Genomic DNA, 24,425 nt, shown 5'->3' on the forward strand with positions numbered 1-24,425 from the left:
CTAAGGTTGGGTTCGATTAATGGAAGGCCAGATAGGTTGTTCGGTTTGGGTTGTGAAGTTGAGACCTTGTGGGAGCAGTTTTGATTAGTTCTGTCTGTGTGGAGTTCGACATTGTCAGGGTTTTCAGTTTCAGGTATAGCGTTTGGATGCTTGTTGGCCTAAGGAAAAGTTGAGGTTTATTCTTGTTAGGGCTTGTGATATCTTCTATTTTGGGTTCGACATCGGTAAGGGTGGGTGGTTATCCGAGCGAGGTGATTTCCCCAGGCATTTTGGGAATCGGGGAGTCCTGCCAGGATCGTTAGTTCGGTAAAGGAGATAGTAAGGAATGATTTCGAGGGCGAATCTAATTTAAGTGGGGGAGAGTTGTAACACCCAGAAAATTAAGAAGCAACTTTGAGTATAATTCCCTTTTGAGAATTTGACACTGCGTGTTGTAGGCACCAACACGACGTGTCTAGATAAGGAAAAGGCGTGTGTTTCATTTAGGCAACACTGTGTGTTCCTCTTCGAACACAGCGTGTTGATGGCTGGGAATGAAACCCTAACTTTTCGGGTTTTGCCCCCTATTCAAAGGAAAGTGGAGGCTAGGGTTTGTTCACCCTCAGCCCTCATCAGCCCCTAAAACCCTAAGAGAAACCCTAATCATCTTCCACTCATTTTTTTGCTAGTGTGGTGTTTTTGAAGCAAAAGAATGAATAAGGTGGAAGGAGGAAGCAAAGATCCAGCAAGCAAGCTCCGATTCTTCAGTTTGGAACTCTTCTGGACCTTTGTAAGTATCCAAGATCCGATTTTTATTCCTCTATGATGTTGAGTTTTGTCCATTTTTGTTACATACACGTTTTGAAATCGTGTTATGTAAATTAAAAAGTTAATAATATTATGAAATATTATGAGAAATTGAGTGTTAAGTTCTAACAGATAGTTTTTACTAGAAATGAAGTAAAACTATGTTTAGAATCACTCATAAAATATTGGAAGTCTTATGAGATTCCAATTAAAAGCCAAATAGTGAAATTTAGCGAAAATATAAAATTTGAAATAAGTAAAATTTTATTATTGAAAGTTGTAGATAATCTCGTTAGAAACACGTAGGCGAAAACCTCGTCGAAATCCGAGTTATAACGAAGAAGTTATGACCAATCGAAGATCCGCAATAAAACCGGCACGGTGCCGAATGACATAAAAAGTGAGTTTTTGATAAACTACTTTTTAGCCTTAGTGATCTAAATGAAAGTCGTAGTATTCGTTAAACCGAGAAGTTCGATAAAAAGAACGCCAAAATCTGACTTTGTATGAGGAAGTTATGATTTTTACAAGTTTCAGCTTAGCAGTAGACAGCTAAAAACTCGAATTTTAGATCGAGTGATTTTTAGCCGACACAACCTAAACGAGAATCAAAGGTCTCGTCATTAGCAGTACAACGGTAAAAAGTCTGATGAAAATGGACGTCGGATGAAGAAGTTATGAATTTTTAACGGATTTACCAGTCCCGGTCTGTTAAAAATAATAATATAAAAATAAAGTCAAAATTTTCCGACGAAGTCTAAACGAAAGTTGTAGAGCATAATTTTCTCTACGCATGCATATAAAGAACGTCAAAAACGGAGCTCGTATGAGAAAGTTGTGGATTTTACAAGATTGGGCACATTTTTCATTTAATTTTCGCATGGATAGTGTTGATCCACGTGGCATCTTCTGATTGGACCGCAGCCTCGCGTGGCACCCTCTGATTGGTCTGAAGTCGTCACCCCTTTCCCCATTGGACCGAAGTCTGGTCCACTAAGAGGCTTCCATCTGTCCGAAGTGTATGACATAGGCATCACTTGGGTATTGGTATGAACCGTTGACCATGAAGTGTATGACATAGGCATCACTTTGGCTTCGGTAGAATAATATTCCTGAGTATTTTCCCGTGTTATTTTTATTTCTGCTATTTATGATAGCAAAGCTATACCTTTGACCATGTGATCAGTTTAAGAACTCAGATTCACAGTGGCACTGGTATGTAGCCTCTGGCCATGTAGAGCATGTCCCCCAGTAAGTGAATGACTCTATTCTATGGCATTGGCAGATGGGTAGACAGGGCGTGAAAACCTGAAATCTACCAAAATGTTAATCCGAATTTGTATGTTTTCTGTGCCATTTGGGCCAAAGCTTTATTGATTGTATATCAAGTATGGAAATTGTTACGTCTCAGTGATTGATATGGAAAATTTTTCGCATTATGCCTTTGTTGTTCCTTGCTCCTATTTGCTTCTGCTATATTGGTATATATATGGCATAATGTTATATTGTATCTATTATTGAACTCACTAAGTGTTATCGCTTACCCCTCCCAATGTTTTAACATAATGCAGGCAATAAGCACCCAGTATAGTTGGAAGACTTAGAATAATTGTAATATTATTTTTGTATTTTGGTTTAGGTTTGTATAGATTTACAATATCCTGGGTAGTCATGTAAAATCTCAAAACATAGTCGGTTTGTATCCAATCTTTTGTAATGACTTTATCAATGTAAAAATATTGTTTTATGAATATACATGTAGCATGTTTTGGAGTAACTATATTGTCAAGTATGAAAGTTTGGGTCTTTCAGAAATATGAAAGTATAGAAAGGGGTTCTTTCAATCATGGTATCAGAGCAGTGGTTTAAGTGAACTAAATTCCATGGATTGGTATTTAGACTTAAACTATTGGAAGTTCAATATATGAACTGAATCATTGTAAATATATGGATACAAACCATAGGAAACACTTAAGTGGGGTATTGGGTAGTGATAAACCCTAGCATTCTAAGACATTAAGTTACTTCAAATTTATTAGAGAACTAGTTTATATGAACTAGGAATTTTGAGAATTTCTAGATTTAAACATGAATTGTTAAGTGATGATACAATATATGTATCTGATATATTTTAGGTTGAATACCTAATGGGGTAAGCACTAGAATATTAAGAGGAGATATGCCTTATATTCTAATATGTGCTAAAGGATAAGTAAATATAGCATGCTTTAGGTTTCATACCTATATTGCTATTATTTGAGAAAGTTTAAGGTCAGTTGCCGACCTTGGTTTAGAAAATTTTATGTTTAGAATTCTAAGAATTTTCGTAATAGAATTTACATGAAATTTTTCGAAGTAATAAAGATACTTATGATAATTGATATTGATAAGTTTATTGATAAACGATCGAAGGATATCGTGAAATAATAAACATGGAATGTTATCGTAAATAGTGTATTAATACCTATAGAGTGGTATTATACATTTAAAATATGTAAGATAATATAATAACATCTTTGGAAGAACGATGTGCGTTTGAAATACATTTGGATGAGATAAATGTTTTGGCATAACCGATGAAGTTGTTCAACCGCTGTCCAGATTAAAGCAGTGATAGTTTATAGAGTCGGAAGAACCGAGGGTGGTGATAAATACTTTAACAGTATTGAAATTAATATAGTACAAGATTTAGAAGAATTAAATGAAGATCAAAGGAAAGGCTAATGAAGTTTTTAGACTTATTAGGCCAAGACTTTGTGATGAAGTATGTAGTTCGAGTAGTAACCCTATACAGGATGCTCAGACTTAGTATTTAATAATACTGAGTGATGATTGACTTCTATCACATCCTTATGGAAGTTCCATTGTGTGTTAAGCCGACTTTAACATACAAGATTGAGATAGTGAAATAGGTTATTTGGTTGTGAAAAGGCTGAGTGGCTTACTTGTTAGAGTAAGATAGAGTATTTAGTTGAAGAAGATATACACTCATATTATTGTATGAGAAGAAATGTTGTAGTTAGAAATAACAGAGAATCAAGTTGAAGCTAGTAGAGCTTGCTGAGATGCAGCTATAATGCAGACTTCTTAGGATAGACTCCTATGAAGCAGACTTAAAAGATACAACCATGAGAAGAAGACTTACTCAGATACAGGAATGACGATGTCATGAAAGGATAATGAAACCAACAAATATGCATGATGGTTTGCATGAGTTAGAAGATGATGTAAGTAGTTGGAAACTATTTTTCCTTACACTGCTAGAGGAAATTTTGGGTGTAGTATGTCTTGCAGAGTAGACACTACCCGAGAAAAAATTTATATGAAGAAATGGAAGTAAAATTTCTATCGACCTATGGAAAAGTATTAGGATATATTAAATCGAGCATATGCATGAGAAGAATTTTAGAAGGCGAGTATAAGTAATCCAATATATGTTTGATAGAAACGTGAAAACCCTAGTTGAGTCTAGGAGAAATTGTTGTATATACTTGTTTGAACACACTCAGGTGTGAAAAGTTGCTTTGTGAAAACTTTTGAATGGTGACTTGGGAACTGCGAGACAATACTTGGGACGAGTATGAGTAGGTGTGAATAGTAGTAGAGGCCTATACTACTGGAAGCACAGGACTCACACTTGGATCAGGAAAAGTCACAAGGTTACCAAGAAGCTAGTAAATGATTCCATTTTATTCATTTGTGTCGTTACCTTCGTTTCGGTAATGACTAAGGAATTAAGTATCGTTCAAATCTTAATCTCATAAAGAATCGAGTCCGATTAGTATAAATCCGCGAAAGGAGTTGATTGGTTCAGAGAACCATGTCTTATATAGTGACGAAACTTCAGTAGGAATACTGAAGAAGTAAATGGTCGAGGTAGTCGATAGAAATATAACAATCTTCATTAAAGAATTGAGCAATCATTAGCCAGAGATGTGACTTGCTATGTGGTGTTACTGGCCACAAGAAATGTTTCCGCCCTATTCTTACTAGTCAAATGACGGGGAGTCAAGTTTCCGTTCAACAATCAAAGAGTACTCCAACTAAAAAGGAGGAGGTGCCAAAAGCTAAAAGATGTATATGTCCGAAAGCACGAATTAGAGATACGTGGTGCTATTCTTTCTATTCCGAAGCATCCACGTGTTGATCAAACTCTTTTTGTTTTCTTTATTCCATCAGCTTGATTTATTTGATCTGATTCTAATACAAGATTTTGGTTCGTTATGTGTCTTGTGCGTTATAAAATCAAAGGTCATTAGAATAATACCATACGAGTTGTTGATATAGCAAAATTAAAGACCTTATCTTGGGTTTAGTCTATAAACCAAGAAGGAGCAGGAGTTTGCAATGAGAATTGAGTTTTAACTCAAAGATTAGGATCGAAGGCCCAATAGAGAATGATGAGCGGGTGCAGGTTTGAGCACCGCTAGTAATTAAGAAGTTTGAAGAGTTTGACAATAGTTTGCCAAACCAAAAATTAAAATTCGTACCTTTTAGATTACCACAGAGGAAGTAAGTTAGGACTCGAATGTTGTGACTAGTAATTTTCTCGTAAACTTTAGATCTGCTCACATCTTATTTGATTGTGATGCCTCAGATTCTTTCGTGCCTTATAAATTCGCACATTATTTTCAAATTGCTTGTTATGCAAATTGTCCAATCATTTCATATAGATAACATAGGAAATATATCATTACTTACTGATAAAGTCTATAGAGATAGTGTCATAGGAATTGAAAGTTATAATCTTCCTGCTAACCTAATTCCTATCTTCTTTCCCAACTTTGATATTATTCTCGACATGAATCGATTGTCAAAGAACTACGCAGATCTCTTGTGCTACGAAGAGATGATATGCATCCCTATCGAAAGGAGAGATTTTATTTATGTCTACGGTGAAAATAATAAATTTCTTTCTTAAAAACTCGTAAATTTATATCGAAGGGATATTTTACTTATCCGGCTTATACAGTTAATACCTTGAAAGAGGAGAAGAAAACTGTGAATGATAGCCTTTGGATAATTATCGACCAGCTGATTAAGAGTGCATATTTTCTCGCCATACGTACAACGATTCTAATGGAGAAATACGCATAAGTTTACTTAGACGAAATTGTGGCGAGACATGGTGTGCCACTAAAGATTATTTCCGATCGTGATACTCGCTTCACTTCTCACTTTTGGGCAAGTATGAAAAGTGAATTGGGATCTCGAGTTGCTCCCAACACAGCTTATCATCCCAGACAGATGATTAGACGGAGAGAACAACCCAAACAGTAGAAGATATGCTTCGTGCATGTGTCTTAGGGTTCGGTAGTAACTGTGAACACCATTATGTTAGCATAATGTAGGACAGAAAATCCTTGGTGGTCCTGAAATGATTCAAGACACCACTGATAAGATTAAAAGCATACGAGAATGAATGAAAGTAGCCCAGTATCGACAAAAGACCTGTGTAGAAATGGAGGAGACGATCCATAGAATTCCAAGTGGGTGATACTGAAGGTAACCCCGTGGAAAGGTATTATGAAATTTGAGAAGAAAAGGAGATTGAGTCCTAGATTTGTTGGAATTTTCAAAATTATCTAACAAGCATACCGCTTGGAATTGCCTGAAGATTTGGCAGGTATTCATGATGTATTTCATGTAAGATATCTACGTAAATGCTTGAGCATATATGATGAAACGGTACCATTATCCAAGGTGGAACGGGATAATAAACTTATACTTAGGGAAAATAAGAATGAGATAAGAGCGAAATATCCTTATTTGTCCAAATCGTTGTGATTTCGGGGACGAAATCCTCAAAAGGAGGAGGTATTTGTAACATACACGTTTTGAAATCGTGTTATGTAAATTAAAAATTTAATAATATTATGAAATATTATGGGAAATTGAGTGTTAAGTTCTAACAGATAGTTTTTACTAGAAATGAAGTAAAACTATGTTTATAATCACTCATAAAATATTGGAAGTCTTATGAGATTCCAATTAAAAGCCAAATAGTGAAATTTAGCGAAAATATAAAATTTGAAATAAGTAAAATTTTATTATTGAAACTTGTAGATAATCTCATTAGAAACACGTAGGCGAAAACCTCGTCGAAATCCGAGTTATAACGAAGAAGTTATGACCAATCGAAGATCCGCGATAAAACCGGCACGGTGCCGAATGACATAAAAAGTGAGTTTTTGATAAACTACTTTTTAGCCTTAGTGATCTAAATGAAAGTCGTAGTATTCTTTAAACCGAGAAGTTCGATAAAAAGAACGCCAAAATCTGACTTCGTATGAGGAAGTTATGATTTTTACAAGTTTCAGCTTAGCAGTAGACAGCTAAAAACTCGAATTTTAGATCGAGTGATTTTTAACCGACACAACCTAAACGAGAATCGAAGGTCTCGTCATTAGCAGTACAACGGTAAAAAGTCTGACGAAAACGGACGTCGGATGAAGAAGTTATGAATTTTTAACGGATTTACCAGTCCCGGTCTATTAAAAATAATAATATAAAAATAAAGTCAAAATTTTCCGACGAAGTCTAAACGAAAGTTGTAGAGCATAATTTTCTCTACGCATGCATATAAAGAACGTCAAAAACGGAGCTCGTATGAGAAAGTTATAGATTTTACAAGATTGGGCACATTTTTCATTTAATTTTCGCATGAATAGTGTTGATCCACGTGGCATCTTCTGATTGGACCGCAGCCTCGCGTGGCACCCTCTGATTGGTCTGAAGTCATCACCCCTTTCCCCATTGGACCGAAGTCCGATCCACTAAGAGGCTTCCATCTGTCCGAAGTCGATGACGCGTCTGAGGAGCTGGTGGCTCGCAAGCTCGCCCCGTGTCACCCTTCCGAGCCTCGCACCTGGCCGCCTAGCATGCGCGACTTCTGGCCTCCGAACCGAGCTTCGGCTGCCGCGTGGCCTTCGCAACTGCTGACCCTCCTAGCCTCGGATCCGAAGCTCCGGATCTCCTCCCCTATAAATAGTGGCCTTGCGAGATTAGCCGGGTATTTTGAGAATTTTGCCATTTCTCACCCATTATTCCATATTTTTAATATTTTGACTTCCCCCGAATCCCCGGGATTAATTCCAAAGCCCGAAACGCGCCCCGAGATTCCCGAGAAGCCCGAAAAATTTATCTTTTCGGTTTCGAAGCTCTACCTTCGCAGAGCCCGGTTTTCAAGAAAACTCCCGGTTTTCAACGACGAAAGTCATATTTAGAGCCGAAGTGCTGCCCAAATTATTATTTTGACCCCCGGTTAATTCACGGTGAGTTTAATATGTAGAAACAATTGTATGTTATGTGTTATATGTGTTATGTGCTTTTCCATGTTATCATCTCGAGTTGTTGTATCCGCTATTTTTATAGCAAGGTTGTACCTCTGACTTGAAGTGTATGACATAGACATCACTTGGGTATTGGTATGAACCGTTGACCATGAAGTGTATGACATAGGCATCACTTTGGCTTCGGTAGAATAATATTCCTGAGTATTTTCCCGTGTTATTTTTATTTCTGCTATTTATGATAGCAAAGCTATACCTTTGACCATGTGATCAGTTTAAGAACTCAGATTCACAGTGGCACTGGTATGTAGCCTCTGGCCATGTAGAGCATGTCCCCCAGTAAGTGAATGACTCTATTCTATGGCATTGTCAGATGGTTAGACAGGGCGTGAAAACCTGAAATCTACCAAAATGTTAATCTGAAGTTGTATGTCTTCTGTGCCATTTGGGCCAAAGCTTTATTGATTGTATATCAAGTATGGAAATTGTTACGTCTCAGTGATTGATATGGAAAATTTTTCGCATTATGCCTTTGTTGTTCCTTGCTCCTATTTGCTTCTGCCATATTGGTATATATATGGCATAATGTTATATTGTATCTATTATTGAACTCACTAAGCGTTATCGCTTACCCCTCCCAATGTTTTAACATAATGCAGGCAATAAGCACCCAGTATAGTTGGAAGACTTAGAATAATTGTAATATTATTTTTGTATTTTGGTTTAGGTTTGTATAGATTTACAATATCCTGGGTAGTCATGTAAAATCTCAAAACATAGTCGGTGTGTATCCAATCTTTTGTAATGACTTTATCAATGTAAAAATATTGTTTTATGAATATGCATGTAGCATGTTTTGGAGTAACTATATTGTCAAGTATGAAAGTTTGGGTCTTTCAGAAATATGAAAGTATAGAAAGGGGTTCTTTCAATTTTTCTTGTTGTTCTTGAGTGGGGGAATGGTTGGATCTCATAAAGTTAGCAACTTTATGAATCTCCAAGTCTAAGTGACCTTGTAGAGTCTTAGATCTGGCCTATAGTCGAGTTTTGATGCCATGCATGGAGAGTAGGTCATAAATCCCCATTTTTGACCTATTTTGGGTTCAAGACATGCATTGGACATGCATGTCTATAAAGCACCGACCTTTCAGATGGTTTTGGTGCTAGAAACTCTTCTGGAAAGGATGGGTTTTAGACTTCAAGGATTTAGTGCTTATTGGGTTAAGCCCTTGAATCTTCATGCCTTGTGGTTGGGTTTTTGGATCCTTGGAGTGGTTCCAAAGGATAAAGTTGGAAACTTTATCTTTCTTGATAGCATTTGGGTCTAGATCTGAGCCTTGGAGTCCCTCGAATCGAAGAAAACAACTAAATATATTAAGCTGCTGAAACTCGGGCAAACACTGTGTGTTTGTAAAGCCAACACGACGTGTTGGCTGGGGTTTTCCCGATTATCTGGATGATTGAAGAACACGGCGTGTCCAAGGGGCAACACGGCATGTTTGGTCAACATGGGCTATTGACTTTGACTTTGACCAGAAGTTTGATCAGGGTTGACCTTGGGATGTTTTGGGTCATGTTTGGGCCTTTTGGATTGTTGATTTGGGCCTTGGCTTTGGGGCCAAGTTATGAAGAGGGTAAAAATGTCATTTACCCTAGTTTGGGATGCAGACCCCTTGTCGTCATCTTTCAAACCTATTGGTGTCATGTTAGTGTAAGTTATTCAAGGGGGTGTTTAATAAACCATATAGTGTTGGATGATTTCAATCTCTTAATTCCTTGACTGTTGAGAGACTTATTTCCTTTCACATGTCTTCAGAGACTATATGAGACGTGTTGAATTTTGATTATAAGACGACCTTTAAATAAATACATTCAAATTTTATCAAACTCCTTAGGGGACAAGAGGTTACATATTGTAAACATGGAAACTTGTTATTTTAACAAAACTGCAAAAATGAAAATCATTGAGGCTTTATTGATAAAAGAAACTTTTAGAAAATATGTTAAAGTACAATGGCTTTTTTATCTTTAATATAATATTAATTTTTTAATCATTTAAATACAATATTAATAATAAGGAGAAATTATTTGTATTTTTTGTTCGGTGGGCCTGTAATATTGTTTGGAACAACTCTCTGTTTTTTTAGATCATATGATAATTTTGGGTTTGATACTTTAATAACTTTATAAGTGAACTCCACAAAAATCCAATATATTATTTGTGTCTATTAAAATCATTTTATATTTTAATTTTACCCATATTAATGTTTTAAAACCATTTTATAGCAATGTACTTTTATTAAAACCAGTATAATTACTTTATAAGAAGCCGATGTCAAAATTTCTTTAAAAATTCAGAACATAAAATTATCACGAAACATTAATTCAAACAAGATAAAATATATAAATGTTTAATGGATAAAAACACATGATTGTTTCATTAAGCATTGGGAGATAATTATAACCACGTAAAATGTTATCATAACAAAATTGATTTTTAAATATAAATGTAAAATTATTTGTTTATCTATAGCTACAATAAAATAAGGGTGAATTATAGTTTTCCACCATGTACTATATATTGGGGATGACATCTGTCCAAAAACAGTATCTAAACAAGAGGTACCGAAAATATTAGGATACAAAAAGCTAGGATCGAATACCGAACCTAGGACTGAAAAATTAGCTACTGTAACAACTTAGGACCAAATTTAGAATAGAAGAAAAAAAAACAACATTAAAGAACAAAACTCTAATGTAAACCATTCGAAAGCTAAAGTAGCAAACGTGTATAAAATTCAGAAACATTCGAAAACAAATATTAGAAAATTATTGCATATAACAATGTCTCGTCCTTTAATATATTGTAATTCATACACAATTGAGTTTCATACTTTCATCCATGGATGTGACATTGTATGAGGAAAATAATGGGGACTTTTTTGAGGAAGAATATGGGGATGATTTTCTATTTTCTTATTTGAAGTTTTTAGGATTTAAGAAGTACCCATTTTAGGAGAAAGGTGATGAGAGCTAGTTTTTTTTTAATATTCTGAATAATCTTGTAAGTTATGAACAGATGTATGGTAAGACATGGAGTTGATGTCATAAAAGGAAGAGGGAGGACAATGTGAGTATTCTTTTCATCAAATTAAACCAAAATAGAAGGATGTGGATGCCTAGTCCTTGTATCAAGGTTGATGAATAGTCTAGTACATGTTTGTAGGTTTTGTTTTTTCTATCTTTATTATTGATTGGGCTCGTCTTTTTATACTAATAAAAAAATAGTTATTAGTATCATTTGTTATTTTTTCATAATTTAATGACACTTGTTAGTTTTTCATCATTTTTTATTTTTTAAAAAGTATTGATGTTGATAATAAGTTAGGTAATTATTTATTTGAACCCTGATTTTTATGAGAAATTTAAATTTGTCTTGAATAAGTTTCGGTTATGATTGTCGATAATTAATTCTATTTCTATATTGAAAATCCTACAAAATTATGTTTAATTTATAATTTATTCAAAATAACTAATTAATAATTATGAATTTTTACTATAAAATTTTAATTATTTTTGTAACTATGGTTCCCATGAACTATAAACTAGTTGCTTTATATATATATATATATATATATATATATATATATATATATATATATATATATATATATATATAATTGCTCACAGTTATCTTACTTTTCCCATTGTCTTCATCTTTCAAACATATTGGTGTCATGTTAGTGTAAATTATTCAAGGGGATGTTTGATAAACCATATAGTGTTGGATGATTCCAATCTCTTAATTCCTTAACTTTTAAGAGGCTTTTTTCCGTTTAGATGTCTTCAGAGAATGTATAAGACATTATAAATTATGATTCTAAAAAGACCTTTAAATAGATACATTCAAAAATAAAAATTATCAAACAACTCTTTATGAGCAAGAGGTTACATGTTGTAAACACAGAAACTTGTTATTTTAACAAAACTACAAAAATAAAAATCATTGATGGCTTTATTGATAAAAAAACTTTTAGAAAATTTGTTAAAGTACAATGGCTTTTTTATCATGTACTCTTTATCTTTAATATAATATTGAAATTTTAATTATTTAACTATAGTTTTAGTAATCAGGAGAAATTATTTGTACTTTTTATTCGGTGGACTTGTAGTATTATTGCTTGAGCGACACTTTTTTTTAGATATTTGAGTTTGATAATTTTGGTTTTGATACTTTAATAACTTTATGATTGAAAACTTCATAAAAATCCAATATACTATTTTTGTCTATTAAAATCACTTTACATTTTAATTTCGCCTAATTTAATGTTTTAAAACCATTTTATAGCAATGTACGTTTATTAAAACCAATACAATAATCTTATATGAAGCCGATCAAAAAAAATCAGAACATAAAATTATCACGATAGATTAATTCAAACAAGATTAAAAAAATATATATATATATATGTATTAATGGATAAAAACATATTATAATACCATAACAAAATTGATTTTTAAATATAAATGTAAAAGTATTTGTTTATCTATAGTTACGAAAAAGCAAGGGTGAGTTATAGTTTTCCACCATGTATTGGGGATGACATTGGTCTAGAAACAGTAGGATGTGGAGTTCACATCATAAAAAATACAAGTATTCTTTCAAGAAGAATGCACAAACCAAACCATGTAGCACGAAATATCAATGTGGGATGAAAATAAGATCATGTCTTATGCCTATAAATCATTGTGTTGTCTACCTTTAGTTATGGTTGTCCATCTTAACATAACTAAATTATTTGGGTTGTGATAACTTGATAAAACATGTAAAAAATATGGTAACCAATTAACTTCTTAACATGATTTGCATGTCCAAATTATGGTAAATCAAACATGCACCAAGTATATAATACCAATACCCAGAATCTCATTAAGTATATAGTCTTAGTTTTTGCACTGATACTAACAAGGCTACAAGGTACAATAACCCAAGCATAAGGTACAACTCGCACAAGTCATAACAGGCTCTTGTTTTTAACAAAATCCTCATCAATCAGCTATAACATAACTACACACCCAGATCACCTTTAACCGATATGTGGAACTAAGGGATTCCCAATAACTATATAATATAATAATGATATCATTATCCACGTCGTTACATAAAAACACGACACCCATTGCCCCCTGCATGTAACATTTCAAATTTAAAACCATCATTTAATAATATTAAGTGCAAATTACAATTTTGGCCCCCAAGTATAACTGATTGTTTCAATTGTAGTCCCAAAAAGTTGTTTACAAATAAAATAACTACATTTTTTAACCAAATTTGCAAAAACCAGGTATACACAGGGACCAAAAACGTTACACAAACTTCAAATAAGGACGAAAATTGCAAAAATCAGCTATACACAGGGACGAAAAATGTAATTTAATAATGATATTTGGGCTTACCAAAATCGGATCTATACTGCCATTTTCATTTCTATTTTCTGATGAGGATGATATCCTATGAGTTTAAAATCATCAGCTACAAAACCATCTATATCCTTCTTTTCAGAATTAATCTTCAATACCTGCAATTATACATTTAAACACATCAAAACAACATATAACCATATCATAAAAGTTATATTAAGTCGTTCTTTCTACATTAAGTAGAAAAAAAAAAGTATGTATGATTACAGGAAAAGGTTTAGGGAGCTTTTGAAGCTGATCCTGCAAGGGTCTGACATGAGTGCTATAGACATGAGCATCACCAAGAACATGGACAAAATCACCAGGAACAAGATCTGTCATTAACCAGATATTTAAATTCAAATAAACCAAAAAAGAAAAGTATTAAAACAAATTATCTGAATTAATGGAGTTTTACCACAAACATGGGCAATGATGCAAGTCAACAAGGCGTATGATGCTATGTTAAATGGAACACCAAGACCCATGTCAGCTGATCGCTGATACATTTGACAAGATAACTCTCCTTGATTTACATAAAACTATTAAAAAGAAAGAGAATAATGAATAATAATGTGTTATTTAGGGGATTAGTGAAGGAAATAAATTAGAAATATAAAGAAAGAACCTGAGCAAACATGTGGCATGGTGGAAGTGCCATTTGTTTGAGATCTGAAGGGTTCCATGCTGAAAGAAGTATACGACGATCATCTGGATTATTTTGTATTTTGTCAATAACATCTAGCAATTGGTCAAACCCTTGACCACTGTAGTCAGCATGCATATTGGTATACCTGTAAATGTTTTTAAGTAATCAGTTAACTTATTTACATTTCCAAGGGCATTTACATCTTTTGCACTCACAAGAGATCACAAGCGAGTCTTTGTCCCACTTTCTAGGAGAGACAAAAAAAAGTGTACTTTTTGTCCGTTGACATCACTAACTGTCTCAGTCCAACGCATGCCAATAAAATGAGAAGGGCATTTATGTCTTTTTCACAGACAAGAGATCAAGAGAGTCTCTGTCCCATTTTTAGGGTGGGACAAAAAACAGTACTTTTTGTCGATTGACATTAGTAACAGTCTCAGTCCAATACATGCCAAAAAAATGAGAAGGGCATTTACGTCTTTTTTGCACAGAGAACTTACTTTGCACCAAAATGTCTCCACTGGAACCCATAAACAGGACCCAGGTCACCCTCTTCTCTATCCACCAAGCCAATACTGAAAGTGTGAATGAAATATAAAAAATAAAAATCAGATATAAATTAAAAAATAAATAAATCAAAGCAATTAGAAAGGTGAAAAGGTGTAGACTTGCCTGTCAAGGTATGTTCTTGATGCATTACCATCCCATATATGAATGCCCTTATCTTGCAAGACCTGATAACCATAAAAATAAAAAACTAATAGAAAAATAAACCTTATATCCATATAAAGAATCAAGTTATTACACATTTTCATTCATTATTTATTAAAAACTAAGACAGATACAACATTCATTTACCATTTATGTGGTAAGTGAAATAGGTTCAAGATTTACCTTAGCACTTGTTGACCCACTTATGAACCACAAAAGTTCCTCCACAACTCCACGCCAAAACACTTTCTGTAGAAACAAACAAAGGGTATATAAGTCATTTTGCCATCTTCATGAACAGGTTAGATATGATTTAAAGAAAAGCACATGCCTTGGTTGTAAGGAGTGGAAAAGACTTTCGCAGATTAAACCGCATCTGTAAGCAACAAAAAGAGAAGAGTAACTTTAAGAATAGGGTTAAGGGGAAGAGTAATAATGTAAATATGAGGTTGAAAGTACCTGGCAACCAAATTTTGACAAAGTACCAGTTCCTGTACGATCACCCTTCAAAGCACCATTAGAAATTATATCCTCCACTAGTTTCAAATAAAGGAACTCTTGATGCTTTTCAAATATCTTTTTGGGCAAAAAAGAGAACATTCTTGCATCAAATTTTGGTGAATCGGAATGGCATTCAGACAATGAACCATTAACCTTGGGGGCTTCAATTCCGGAGTTTTTCACACGAACATATGTAGTGAAGGAATGGCGGATTCCATTCTCGAGTTGTGGGAATGACGAATACCATGGTTGGAATTCTGAAGTGTTGATAGATGGTATGAAAGTGTCGCAATCAATGTCTGTTTCAATTTCAGTTATATGGATTGCATCACATCCAGGAGCATTTAGTGACTCCCTGCAATTATAAAGATTGTAATCGAGTACAAATTAGATACAAAGGAGCCAAAAAAAAAAAGCTTTTTTTTTACTTTTGCCACATTAGTTTTCCTACAATTTTTATTTTACAAAAACCTATTATCACAAATTATCTCCAATCATAAACCTTTTCAAAAGTTAACTAATTTAATGTCATCTATATGAGATGTTTTATTAAGTATAAATGATTGCATACATACCTTAAGATTTCACCACCACCAATCACAAACACCCTTTCGATAGATAAACAATAGGGTGATGAAGCTAACAATTCCAAAGCTGAAATCATGCTTCCACACATTAAAACATTTTCAGCAGTTGCAATATCAAAACTCCCTGAACGAGTTAGAACAACATTGAGGCGACCAGTGAGTGGCCTATGTTCTAAAGGTATGCTTTCCCATGTTTTTCTTCCCATTATAATAGCATTCTTTTTCACTGGATCTGTTGTTGTCATGGTGATTTCTTTGAAAAACTTGAGGTCTGAAGGTAACTTCCATGGTAATTTTCCATCTTTTCCAATACCCATTGCCTGTGTGGCAGCAACAACAACTTGGTAACTTCTTTGGGGGTCTGGATGTGTACAGACACTGCCATTGCATGCACCCACAAGTGTTTCAGAAGCCATAAATTGATTGAAAGCCTGAAACAAAGTTAATGATGATCACTGATCAGTGAAAAGAAAGTCTGAATGCAAACATTTAAAAGCTACTAAAGTTGGATGATTGTATTCATATGCAGACACCATAAAAAGAAGGCTCTTTTACTTCAACTAAGGCAAAATGATGGAGTGAGTCAGGTAAATTAGTAGAGATTACGGAACAAGTAGTGTATTAGAGAGCTATCAAAAGCTAGTTGTCTGATTTTACCTTATACTTGGGTATGAATACTTAATATCTCTAACCTATAATGTTGGACTTGATATGATTGTTTCAAGATTTGTTAATATGTCGTGACACTAACAAAGGAATCTCTGAACCCGAACTAATTTCATAAATCTGTACGGATGATGGTCAATATATAGCATTTAACTTGAAAAGTTCCCAAATAGTCCATGAAGTAAATTGTCGGAAGATAAGACAGGGTTCATGCTAGATAAATTAGAAAGAGAAGATATCATCAGAGATTAGATGAAGGTATAAGGGGATGCCATTTGTACAGTTAAATCCCTAAATACAACACAAGAAAAAAAAAACAATAAAATACCCCAACCACCAAATTAAAAATATAGATAAAACACATCATTATCCAAATCAAGTTATGCTTCAGTTAACACGCAAATAAGTACTCAATCATCCTCCAGATTAAACTAATCATAAACCTTATCAACAACATTATAATAATCAGCGCTTAAAAACTTTACAAAGCGTATCAAAACTAAAGTGATTCTTTGAAAATTCTCTACCATCGTAATACTTGTCAACAATCCACTACACACTAAATTACAACATCCAGATTCACAGCATTTTGTCAAAATTACCAACTACCAGAAAAAAAATACTGCAATTAACATAGGTTAAATGAACAGATTCAAAGAAACGAAAGAAGATGAATACCGATCGAAGAGCGAAGAGCGAAGCGTGAAATGTACGAAATTATGTTGAAATCGGCGATGAAATGAGAGAGTGTGTTTGTGTGTGAGAGTCTCTTTCAGTATTTGACAAGTGCGACGAAATTTAGGAAAAGGAAAAGTGGGAAAACGAGCAGCGGAAAAAAGCGGTATTTATAAACCCGCGAGTGCGAGAGGGAAAAGGGGGGAATTGGGAGAAAGGGCGGAAAAAACACAAAGAAGACATATTGACCCTTGGACTATTATGGGACCTACAGTTTCAGCACTAAAACTTTTCAGTTTCGTTTTACTATTTAGGAATTTCATAACCTGTAATTTGTCCTTTTACTTGTTCTTTAATCTCTACTAATCTATTAATTTACCTGACTCACATAATTCAAAGTCTTATGGCCCTAGTAACAAGTAATTGTAGAACCAATTTCAGTTAGCACTTCGAATATGAATAAAGAACGATCAAATGGAAGGATTACTGTATACCTGGATTTCAAGTGCCCAACATCCAAATACTTTGCTTCAGCCCAATGTAGATACCTGCAAACATTGTACAAATGTTCATATTAGAAATGTACAAGGGATAGTCTGTCGAGTTTGGTGGTGTGGTGGGTAGTTTTTGGTGGTGGTCAACGGAAAGAGAGAGCATGGAGTGTCAATGAAGGATGGTGAGGGCTCGTGTTAGTGAGATCCAGATGCGGTGAGGGTTTTCCGATGGCGGTGGTGGTAACGGCGGATCAAGAGAGAAGCAAGAGAGAGAGAGAGAGAGAGAGAGATAGAGAGAGAGGAGCGGAGAAGGAGGAGCGTACCAGTGGACAGTGGTGGCGCTGTGATGGTGTCCAGTGGTTCGACGAGGTATCTGTGTGTTTACATTTGAATAGGGGGTGCTAAAAAAACATTTTAGAGGGTCTTTATTAAGGATTTTATTACTTGATTTTCCGAATTTATCTAAATAATAAAAAGGAAACTTATCTAAAATCATATTTTCTTATATTTTTCAGACGTAAATTTTGAAAACACCTAAAATTAATAACTATTTTTCATTAGTGTTAGATATATTTAAATGATTTTAACTTATAAGAATGGTTTAAATGATTTTAACTTTTAATTATCTAATATCTATATTGTTTTTTAAATATTATAAACAAACAGAACTTATAAAAAATAATATTTTATCGGAACAAGTATTTACAATATAACTCAAACGAGCTTATAACACAAATATAGACATTTTTTTATCAGATTCAAAAAGAAAATAGTGTTGAATCCTTTTTTTTAGTTATTTGTTTTTGAGTTATACGGATTTCAATTTGTTTATGTATAATTTGACACATGTTTTGGATTCTGATTAGTCTAATATATTAATCTTATTAAAATAAATAATTTCATACGTTATGTATATTAATTATATTATGTATATTAATATTAATTATATTAACACACCTTTTTACATTTTAGTTATAAAAACCTTTACAGAAATAATAGTTATATTACCATATCTATCTTAAAAGAACAAGAAGTAAAGGAAAAAAAAACACTATAAATCAAATTTTAATTAAGTTACGAATTATGATTATAATAGCGATGGAATCTTTAACCAAAAAAACATCATAAAGAACATTAAAAAATATATTCGAACAAAACGTTAAAAAAAATTAAAAATATACAAACAAGTCAAAAAACTGTAAACTAACAAAATGTAAAATATTTGAATTACGTTACAAATTACCATTACAGTGGCATCTTTAAAAAACATAACAAACAAAACGTCAAAAAAAAATAAAAAAAATTAATTCGAACAAAACGTCAAAAAAATATAAACAAATAAAATGTCATGTAGAAAAACCTTAAACAACGTATCTGAATAAAACGTAAAAATATGAAAAAAAATAAAATCTAAATTATATATATATATATATATATATATATATATATATATATATATATATATATATATACACACACATATACACACACACAATAAAACAAGTAATAAATAATAAAAATGGTGGGTACAAGTTATATAATCCACTGACATAGACGTTTCATTTTAAGCCGAGATATGAGATTTGTTGAAGAAAATGTGTGGGAGTATGATAATAAAACAATTTGTATTTCACAACAAAGTCGTTAGCATTCCCCTAAGGATTGTGCCCCCGGAGCAAGCTTCGACGATCAAGTTAGATCGGTGTTGAGGATGAACTTTTCAGTAGGGTGTGAATTAAGGAATATGTATGCCACGGGTGTCAGTTGAAGGGTTCATGGTTAAAGGATGGTTACAGTTTTGATGGCATATCAGATTCTTGTGATCGTGGCTTGGTTTGGTTCTATATGTGTGGGGGCCAGGCAAGTATGGAGTTTCGGAATTTCGGCAGCGGTATGTTGGTTCGGGAGTTAAAGGAAGCATTGTCTTGTTCAACACTTGAAGGTTCATCTCACGGTTTGTCTTTCGTTGTTCATTATATTACTGGGAAAATTGTTGTCATCTGGATGAGCTTTCCCTCGAAGGAATATATGTTCCTTTGGTCAAGTGAAAGGTTGTCGGCATCATCATATGGTCTGTGAATCTGTTTTCTAGTGGGAACTTCGGTTATCAGAAGTTGAGTAGTCGGTTAGGGGATAAGTATAACGGAACTAGCAAAGATACAGTATGGGCGGTCTGTCAGGGAGTCAGAACAATTTGAAACTTCAGATTTCAGGTTGAGTAGACATGGTTATTTTGCATGGGATTGTTTAAGGCTGAGAAAGATTCGTCCAACTTTGGGTTGGAGAGCCCTGCTAGGGTTAGTTTCAGTTGCCTTGGGAAGGTTGTGGTATGCTCGGGGTTGTGGTCGTGTTGCATAGGTTGTCTGGCGTGCCAGGGATGGTAAGGAATGATTTCGAGGACGAAATCTAATTTAAGTGGTGGAGATTTGTAACGCCTTGTTCTGAATCGTTTCCTAGTGCGGGGTGATGACCCGAAGACCGAGTATCATCAGGCTTAGGGCATTTTAGGAAAAAGAGATTTAGACCCATTTGGGTGTGGGTAAGGTAATTAGGGTGATCCGGGAAGTTCGGTTTTTGTTTTAGAGCCAAGGGGTATTTCGGTAAAGTGTCAATTCGGGCTTTTATGGAATTTGGATTTTTTTTAGAGGTTTTAAGGCATGTATGAGTTGATAGATGTGTAGAGTTTCTCGTTACCTTTTCGTGGATATAAGGATCGTCGGAAACGGACTCAGAACGAAGAAGTTATGGCCTTCGGAAGTTTTAGTGGTTTTAGGGTGAAACTGGGTACACGTGACGTACACAAGTGTACGCGGAGCGTACTACTGCTAAGGCCAGTACGTGGGGCGTACAATGGCATACGTTGGGCGTACTAAACAGTTTGAGTGTGGATGCTCTAAGGAGTACGTTAGGCGTACCAGAAGTACATTAGGTGTACTCCAATCAGACCCAAACCCTATTTTAGCGTCTTGGACCCTATTTAAGCTCCTTATCTCATCACCTAACTCTAATATCTTCAGCCTCCATCCCTCTAAACCCTATAATCGAAACCATAGCCCCCATTTGAGTGGTTTTTAAACTTTTAGTGGTATTTCAAGCTTTTTTAGTGTTCATAGAAGAAGAAGGGATTTCTTAGAGAAGTGTAGGGTAGCTTGAAGCTTTTGGATCCAAGATTGTTACATCTTGATCTACATTTTGGAGGTATAAAGTTTCTATCTTGATGATATTATATGTTAGATCTTGTTTATGGAGTATTGTGTGCTCTTGGGAGTCTTTTGTGATAAAGATGGGTTTTCGATCTACTCCAGAAGCAATGGATGCTAGATCTTATCTCCATTAAGTCCCAAGGTTCATAAAAATGCAAGCTTTATGATGTATCGTGGTCCATGCAAGCATTAAGACCTTTGCTAAGTCCTTATTGAGCTTTTGAGTCCCTTTTTGACATGCAAGCACGTAAAGTTGCCAACTTTACCTGATAAGTAGTCTTCTAGAACTAGATCCGAGAGTTTGGTACTTTTTCTTAACCGATTAAGGGCTTATTGGAGTGAAAAGGTAGTTGGAGGAGTACGTTGGGCATACTTAAGAGTACACTCAACGCAATATTGAGTTTGTGCATTATGGACTTGTATAATATGTTTCAGGGGCGAGTACGCGGGGCATACTACTCTGGTATGCGGGACGTACTCCCCAGTGTGTCGTTTTGCTCTTTTTGAGGATGGGCCATTGTTGGGTTTTATTGGTTGGGCATTGTTGGGCCATTAGACTTCTATGTTGGGCTTCTAGTTTGTATCTTTTGTGCTCCTTTGGATTTAGGCCCATGATGGGTTTTGGGGGCCCAATTTGGAAGATTGGGCCATATTGGGCTTTGGGGCATCATTTAAGAATTGGGCCTTGGAAGTAACTGAGTTGGGCATTGGCTCTGGGCCAAGCGAGTCAAAGGGTATAATGGTCTTTTACCCTGGTTTTGGGCTATGTAGCTTAGACTTTTGGTTATGGGTCGGAATTCAAATATTAATTTGATGTTATTTGATACTGATAGCGCAGGGATTTTCCGGACCAGCAGCCAGAGATTCATTCAATTGTTTATCAGCGGATTGAGGTGAGTTTTCCTCACTGTACTTCTGGGACGAAGGCACCAAGGTCGGCCCTTTGGATTGTTATCCTAGTTTATCGTATGATTTCTATGTTGCAGTGATATGTTAGATCTGTATCCTGGTAGATAGGATGTTGCTATGCTGTAGTTATATGTTAGATTTGTATCCTGGTAGATAAGATGTTGTTATGTTGTAGTGGTATGTTAGATTTGTATCCTGGTAGATAGGATGTTAGCATGCGGTAGTGATCTGTAAATCTGCCTATTTTTTGATGCATGGTTATATGTTTATTAGTTATGTGTATGTCAACATGTTATGGTTGGTTGGGTTGAGGCGGTCCTTCTTTGTGCTGAAGGCCAAGACACCTAGGGCGGACCAGATAGACTGTAGGCCCTGCGAGGAGGTCCAGTCAGGCCGAAGGTCCGAAGGACGGTCCAGATAGGCTGAAGGCCCGATGCGGCAGTCCAGTCATGCTGAAGGTCCTCTGAGCGGTCCAGATAGACTTAACGCCTGCGAGGCGATCTAGTCATGCTGAAGGCTCTATATGCATGTTGTTTGTTATTATTATATGTATTGTGTGTTGGTACTTTGGGGGAAAGCTCACTAAGCGTTGGCTTACAGTTTTGGGTTATGCTTCAGGTACTTTAGAGGATTGCGGGAAGGCGAAGGCGTGACCATACACATGATCGTGTTTTGGACTTATGATTTTGGGAAAACTCTGATATGGAACATGATTTGAAAACTATGTTGTCAACAAATTATGTTTTGGGTTGGTTTTAAAAGTTTAAAATTTTCATGAATTTTATGGATGTTACAGTTTAAGGGCAACATGACCTAAAGACAAAGGAGACGTACAATAAGGGCCCACATGGGAAATCTCATATAAAAATTGCTCAAACTGATCAGGCGAGAGTGTTGGGTTTTTATTCAAAAATTGTTTCAAAAACATAAACAATGCAACGAAAGACTTAAGATTTGAACAAAAATGAAACTAGTTTTATTCCCACCAAGGATCATTTTGCAAGAGTTATAAAGATTAAAACAACCATAGAAGAGAAAACATAACAACCTTTGAAGACTTTGATCCTCATGGGAGGTTGGAAGTTGATGAAGATGGCATTAAGCTTTAAATTAAGAGCTCTCTAGAAGTATCCACCAAGCAAGACAAAACCACCATATATGCTAGTATAACACTTGTAAAATGTTATTCTTAAGCTTTAAGACACATGCCTAAAATATGTCTAAAGAGAACACACACTTTTAGCCTTCATCTTTTGCACCAAAAAGGAAGAAAGAAAAATATAGGAAGAGGGCCCATGCTCTCGGTTTTTTGGTAGTAAAAACAAGTAAAAAAGAAGCCAATAAGAACAACCAACTTCACCAGATAAGCCCCTCTCTTATATATCATCAAATTTATATTAAAGTGAATACAATAAAGTGAAAGGTGAAGCTTTTCTTACAAGCATGGGAGGAGTAATAAAATATTTAACACTCCAACTAGTCATACCTTTAATTTTGTTAAAGTAGATGCTTGTAAGAGGTATGGTATTAAGCATTAAATAATTCAAAAGGCAATCTACTCTCTAAGAGTATAAATTTCAGCAATATGAAGAACAAACATAAAAATTAATGTTTTTTACTTAAACCATAACTAGCTAATTGGTAGCATATTAAGTGACCACTCTAAGTGCCCAAAAAAATTGTACACAACATTGATAATCATACCATATGATATTAAACTATTTTTGTTCTCTTTATTATTATTTTCTAAAAATAATAATTCTCAATATGTTGGTAAAATATTATTTCCCAAAAATAATAAATTCCCAATTCGATACAAGTGTCAATATATTTATTAATAATCAAATTATACTAATAAATAATCAATTGATGGTAACTTGCTATAAGGTATAACCATATATGATCATATATTATTATCAATATCATTCTATAGCGACTTTTGGGCATACAAGATCTTTCATAGAGAACCCGCCTACGCTTTCGGTCAGGAGAGACACTTCCCGGGGGCACAATTCCTACGGAGCTAGAAGAATCAACGTGTGCATAACCAATCGCAGGGAAAGATATGTCCAGAAGTTGATCAATAGATAAAGCGTTTGACCCAAAACCTAGAAGAGTAATGGGCGACTCGGGCGTAGAATTCATCAGGTTCACATCTCGATCCGGGACCACACCATCCATTACAAGGGACTCGGTATAGATATCACCGGCCAAATATGATGTCAGCTGAAAGGATCATTTACTCTCATCTACTATAATAAATGAGCACAGAGAAATCACCCGGAGGCAACATTTATATCAGGAGATTACCCACAACCAGGGAAAGCAAAAAACAGAACTTATGCTAAATCCAGTAAAAGGTTAGACAAACCTGCATGACATACAGATAACAGTTGTAGTTGAAAATAGGCTTTCCAAAATGGGCTCATATGACACAGAGAAAGTACAACGTATGGCAAAAATGCCATCTTCACACATAAATTGGAAAATAA

The 24,425-nt window shown here is 34.7% G+C and overlaps 1 protein-coding gene across 2 annotated transcripts; it reads right to left on the reverse strand.

Moving 5' to 3' along the window:
• Window positions 1–12,985: 12,985 nt before the first annotated feature.
• Window positions 12,986–17,490, reverse strand: LOC145137830 (bifunctional dihydrofolate reductase-thymidylate synthase-like). 2 transcript variants are annotated; one of them, XM_079071965.1, is made up of 12 exons: window positions 17,331–17,490; window positions 15,975–16,417; window positions 15,358–15,754; window positions 15,230–15,274; window positions 15,082–15,147; window positions 14,860–14,921; window positions 14,688–14,762; window positions 14,167–14,332; window positions 13,957–14,080; window positions 13,767–13,873; window positions 13,536–13,657; window positions 12,986–13,265 (listed from the first exon to the last, which is right to left on the reverse strand). In XM_079071965.1, exons 2-11 carry the CDS (start codon window positions 16,400–16,402, stop codon window positions 13,547–13,549), a joined length of 1,581 nt encoding a protein of 526 aa, XP_078928091.1. In that variant the 5' UTR covers window positions 16,403–16,417; window positions 17,331–17,490; the 3' UTR covers window positions 12,986–13,265; window positions 13,536–13,546. The 2 variants fall into 2 exon arrangements, with proteins under 2 accessions (XP_078928091.1, XP_078928092.1); XM_079071966.1 differs by lacking the exon at window positions 17,331–17,490 and adding an exon at window positions 16,644–16,856.
• Window positions 17,491–24,425: the final 6,935 nt, after the last annotated feature.

This window comes from Lactuca virosa, chromosome 9, assembly GCF_052849685.1.
Source record: "Lactuca virosa cultivar CGN04683 chromosome 9, Lactuca_virosa_CGN04683_v6, whole genome shotgun sequence".
Classification (NCBI taxonomy): domain Eukaryota; kingdom Viridiplantae; phylum Streptophyta; class Magnoliopsida; order Asterales; family Asteraceae; genus Lactuca; species Lactuca virosa.

Excerpts from the sequence above, each read along its gene's own strand:
- LOC145137830 (XM_079071965.1), bottom strand. The coding sequence starts at position 16,402 with ATGGCTTCTGAAACACTTGTGGGTGCATGCAATGGCAGTGTCTGTACA. Across the intron at positions 14,922-15,081 it reads GTGGGTCAACAAGTGCTAAG|GTCTTGCAAGATAAGGGCAT; the intron begins GTAAATCTTGAA and ends TATGGTTATCAG. Across the intron at positions 14,333-14,687 it reads TGGAGACATTTTGGTGCAAA|GTATACCAATATGCATGCTG; the intron begins GTAAGTTCTCTG and ends AAACATTTACAG.